General features: G+C 44.7%; 1 protein-coding gene across 1 annotated transcript; it reads left to right on the top strand.

Annotated features, from left to right (window-relative positions):
• The first annotated feature begins 992 nt into the window (after nucleotides 1-992).
• LOC123079182 (GDSL esterase/lipase At4g10955) lies at nucleotides 993-4,044 on the top strand. Its single transcript, XM_044501890.1, has 2 exons — nucleotides 993-1,476; nucleotides 2,877-4,044. The coding sequence occupies exons 1-2, from the start codon at nucleotides 1,013-1,015 to the stop codon at nucleotides 3,865-3,867; spliced, it is 1,455 nt and encodes a 484-aa protein (XP_044357825.1). The 5' UTR covers nucleotides 993-1,012; the 3' UTR covers nucleotides 3,868-4,044.
• Nucleotides 4,045-5,010: the final 966 nt, after the last annotated feature.

The following is a 5,010-nucleotide window of genomic DNA, read 5'->3' as shown; positions in this document are numbered from 1 at the left end:
GGGTCCGCTTGGAGAGCCACGCCGTGGCTGCAGGCAGGCAAGTCTGGGGACCCCCGTTCCCAGAACGCCGACATATTTGTTCTCAAACTTTGGCCAAGAATAATAGAATATTTAATATAAGGTCGACCATGTATCATATAAGGCTTAATTATCTCCGAGCATAATTAAGCTTCGATTTTGCTAGTAGGTAAAATAGAGAAAATTGCACATAGCAATAAAATATCTTATTTTTCTTTAATAATAATATAAATCAAGATTATTTAACAACATTATATGGTATCGAGCTAAAATCGAGCGAGATAGTGTTGGCTTAAGATCAACTCGTTTCTCCCTCGAGTTAATAGAACGGTCATACTTGGATCATTTCTTTGAAGATCGATCTGATTCGAGCCAAAATATGAATCAATCTCGAGAGACTCACGAGGCTCGAGCTTTTGGCCATGTTTGGTTCGGCTGTGGATTTCTAAATGCAGCTATGAAAAATCTGCTGTGAAAAAATAGCTGTGGAAAATCTGATGTAAAAAAGATGAAGGTCATTTGACAAACCAGCTGATACAGCTTTTTCAGATTTTGGCCCGCAGCGGAATCAGATTTTGGAAAGCACGTCATAGGCTGCTTCCGCTTTTGGTTCAGATTTTGGCAGCGGATTTCTGAAATCGAATTCAGCTGGGTTCGCCCTTTGGTTCAGATTCTGCTGCGCGGCAGCGAAATCCGTCGATAAAAACTGAACCAAACAGGGCCTTTATTGCAGACCTAGCATCCGGAGATTAGGGAAACGGATGGGAAGGGCGAGGGAGTTTCTCCTCCGGCCGCGAAGGTTCACCTCCTGGTCGGTGCTTACCCCCAATCTCACCTGGAATGCGTTACGTAATTTTTTTTCTAAAATCTCACCCGGAACCCTCCTCCCCAAGGGCCAAGGAGGAAGAAGGCCAGCAAGGAAAGCATACTCGTTCCCCACTTGCCCAAGCCACGCCCATCATTAAACCCCCCAGTTGCTGCTCCCCTTCCAAACATGACCGTTGGGCGCTGCCCCCCGCCGAGATCCCAGATATACCTCTTCTCCCACGCCACCACCAAGACGACGCTCTCACATCTCCCGGTCCCCACGAACCCCCGCCCCTACCCCTCGACGACATTCTCGTCCTCCCCCGTGCTCACGCGCCCCACGCTTGCCCTTGTCCCCGCGCGGCGAGCGGGGCGGCCGGGAGGTTTGATCTGCGCCGCCATGGCGATGGACTTGGTGTCGCCCGGGCCGGCCGCGGCGGCCGCAGGGGAGGCGAATCCGGAGGCGGTTAAGGGGGAGGAGGAGGAGGATGTGGTGATGGTGGTGGGGGAGGTCGGGGGACGGTGCGGCGGCGACGCCGTGGTGGTGGCCCCGGCCGACGCGGAGGTCGAGGGGCACCCCTACGCCTTCCACGTCTCCGGCCCGCGCAACCTGCCGCCGCCCAACTGGAGGGAGATCATCAGATCGAGTTGGTAATTTCTTTCGCTCTCGCCCTTTAATTCCATATATCTTGCAGTTTCCTTGTGCCTTAAATACAGGATTGAGACGGGGTGTGTCGGGTCACTCCGGTTTATGATGAGTTTGGCATGCGCCGTGGATTCGATGAACCCTCGGGGGGTCTGCCGAGCCCTTTGGTCTGTTGTTGAGATGGAAACGAAATTAGTTTAGGAAGTGCCGTCCGATTGCAATGCTCGTCCTGCGAATTGAAATTGCGGGGAGTTTATTGATTGATTAAATTATGAGAGCAAAATTTGCTCTCTCTTAGTTTGCTTATTATTTGCAGTATCCCGTGGTGTGATGTGCAAAATAGGTTTGCTGTACTTTTCCTGCAAGTTTAGGTTATGAAAGGACTGGAAACAAAAGATTGCCCTCCATCTCGTTTTCTGTTTCCTGGGCCACGGACGTGCACATGCTCCTCCTACCTTTCCTTAGGAACCGTGTTTTGTCTTTTGAGTACAAATAAGAAAGCACCAATTCAACCAGTTAAGTTTCCTTTAACCTACGCATCCTCCCTTGCACAGACTATGAACTAGCACGTACCTTCCTAGTTTTAAACTTTGATTTCATGTTAACCCACTTTGTTTGTGTGGCTCTTGTTTTCATGGCAATTTAGGAAGTTTTTAACCTCTGCTTCAAGTTAAGTTTGCTTCGTTGCCTAAAAAAGGACTTAAGTTATCTAGTTAACTCTGAGTAGTATGATCTTAGTATGTAAGACTGCAAGGTAAAACAGCCCAACAAAATGGGAAAGATTTGCATCATGTGATTCTTGTTGGTAATATTTGTCGCTAGTGATGTTTACAGAAAAATGGGGGGAATGGCCATAGAAGAATGAGCTTTCTGGATTATAAACTTAAAAATCAGGGGACGGGAAGGGTATCATAATCATGTAAAATGATGACCAACGGAAATCCACGTTGCATATTCCTGCTAAGACTTATGTTGGCATGGAAGGAACACCAGCTTACAGGGCTTTTGGGGGCAAATTATATTGGAAATGAACATAACTGAAGTCTGTAGAGAATAGGCGAAACATCATCACTGCAAAACTGTAACTTGTTGCTATATATATATTTTATGAGAGGCCAGCCTGATACCATTGTCAAGTGCCCATATCAAACAGGATTTATGTTCCTTTTCTCGTAATTTTAATGAACTATTACTTCAACAAATGAAGTTCTGGACTCTGAAACGCTTGAAGCCTGATACCAATGTTGAAGTGCCCATTTCAAACAGGATTTATGTTCCTTTTCTCGTAATTTTAATTAACAATTACTTCAACAAATGAGGTTCTCTGGACTCTGAAACGCCTACTTTACTTAGACATTCCCACATGAGGTATATGTAACATTTTCTCCTAATGCCTGATTTGCAGGAAGGATCCAAATTACAAAAGGATGGTAATGGCATGCTTCATTCAGGCAGTGTACCTTCTTGAAATAGACAGGCAAGATCAGAAAGGAGAGGAGGATGGCCTTGCTCCAAAATGGTGGAAGCCCTTCAAGTACAAGGTCACACAGACACTAGTTGATGAGAGAGATGGCTCCATATACGGCGCCGTCCTTGAGTGGGACCGGTCTTCTGCATTGTCTGATCTTATCCTCCTAAGACCAAGTGGCGCACCAAGGGCCGTGCTAGCTCTCCGAGGAACATTGCTGCAGAAACCTACAATTAAAAGAGACCTACAGGACGATCTACGTTTCCTGGTTTGGGAGAGCTTAAAAGGATCAGTGAGATATGTTGGCGCTTTAGAAGCACTGAAGGCTGCAGTTGAGAGATTTGGGAGCGCAAATGTTTGCGTCGCAGGGCACTCGTTGGGAGCTGGCTTTGCCCTTCAGGTATGCAAAGATCTCGCCAAGCAAGGAATCTTCGTAGACTGCCATCTGTTCAATCCACCTTCTGTTTCACTTGCCATGAGCCTAAGAAGCATGAGCGAGAAGGCCAGTCACCTGTGGCAGAAAGTGAAGGCAAGCCTGCCATTGAAGGAAGAAGCAGCGCTTGACTGTGCAAAAGATGAGGGCAGCATCAAGAAGAGACTACGTGCAGAGAAGAAATGGGTGCCACACTTGTATGTGAACAACAGTGACTACATCTGCTGCCACTACAATGCTCCCTCTTCCTCCGGACCCGACGGTGGTCCGGATGAGCAGCAGCAGCAGCGCAAGGCGAGTGAGATTGCTGGCGATGTGGTCGCGAAGCTCTTCGTCACGTCGTCGAAAGGCCCACAGAAGTTCATGGAGGCGCACGGGCTGGAGCAATGGTGGTCGGATGGGATGGAGCTGCTGGCCGTGTCTGACAGCAAGCTTATACACAGGCAACTGAAGTCTCTATACTCGTCCACAGCAGTACCACCTACAAAGTCATAGGGGGATGGCTGTTTCAAGGGTAGTTAGAAATGCTCTTTCTAATCGGTTTATACCTCAACTGAAACCCCTCGAGATGTTTCGTTATGGCCATGGTCGAATTATTCGTATAGGTTAATGTTGATCAAACGGATATGTAAGAATACTGTGGGCTAATAATAAATCCATTTAAGTAATTTATTTCTAGGTAATACTGAAAATTATTACTTTATACTCCCTCCGTTCCTAAATATTTGTCTTTTTAGAGAAATCAAATGGACTACCACATTTAAGTAATTTATTTCTAGGTAATACTGAAAATTATTACTTTATACTCCCTCCGTTCCTAAATATTTGTCTTTTTAGAGAAATCAAATGGACTACCACATACGGATGTATATAGACATATTTTAGAGTGTAGATTCACTCATTTTGCTCCGTATGTAGTCACTTGTTGAAATATCTAGAAAGATAAATATTTAGGAACGGAGGGAGTATATTCCAATGTACAATTGCATCTGTTGTCAGGATAATATCCATGTTCGCATGCTCTCCCCCGGAACCCAAGTTTTGTAACTTGTTGCTCTGTAGCATGCCAAGTTTTTTTTTTTTGAGGGAATGCAGCATGACTAGTGAAGAGAGAGAGGGAGGAAGGCCCCAAAACGCTAAAATTTGCAGGTTGCTGACAAAGAACTTATGCATAAGTACAGTCCCCCGTTTGTTTTCGTAATGACTGATTTATTATTTTTGGTTAAGTAGATTTTACCTGTCATGCGCAAAAAAAAGAGAATATACCTGCCCTTTTTTATGGGATTCAATTTTTTTTAGGGATCCAAGGGATTCATTTTACAGAAAAATAAGGTAAATTTTTTTACCTGATCTGCACAAAAAATTGTAGGATTTACCTGCCTTTTTAAATGCATAAGTACAGTCCCCTGTTTGTTTCGTAATGACTGATTTATTATATTTGGTTAAGTAGATTTTACCTGTCGCGCGCAAAAAAATATTGTAGAATTTACCTGCCCTTTTTTTTATGGGATTCAAATTTTTTTAGGGATCCATGGGGTCCATTTTACAGAGAAAAAGGTAAAATATTTTACCTGTCCTGTGCAAAATAATGTAGAATTTACCTGCCCTTTTTTATGAGATTCAATTTTTTATAGGAAT

The sequence above is a fragment of the Triticum aestivum genome, chromosome 3D, assembly GCF_018294505.1.
Source record: "Triticum aestivum cultivar Chinese Spring chromosome 3D, IWGSC CS RefSeq v2.1, whole genome shotgun sequence".
Classification (NCBI taxonomy): Eukaryota; Viridiplantae; Streptophyta; class Magnoliopsida; order Poales; family Poaceae; genus Triticum; species Triticum aestivum.
The sequence above is the reverse complement of the archived record's forward strand: the minus strand, read 5'-3'. Positions and strand labels throughout refer to the sequence as shown.

Excerpts from the sequence above, each read along its gene's own strand:
- LOC123079182 (XM_044501890.1), top strand. The coding sequence starts at position 1,013 with ATGACCGTTGGGCGCTGCCCCCCGCCGAGATCCCAGATATACCTCTTC. Across the intron at positions 1,477-2,876 it reads GAGATCATCAGATCGAGTTG|GAAGGATCCAAATTACAAAA; the intron begins GTAATTTCTTTC and ends CCTGATTTGCAG.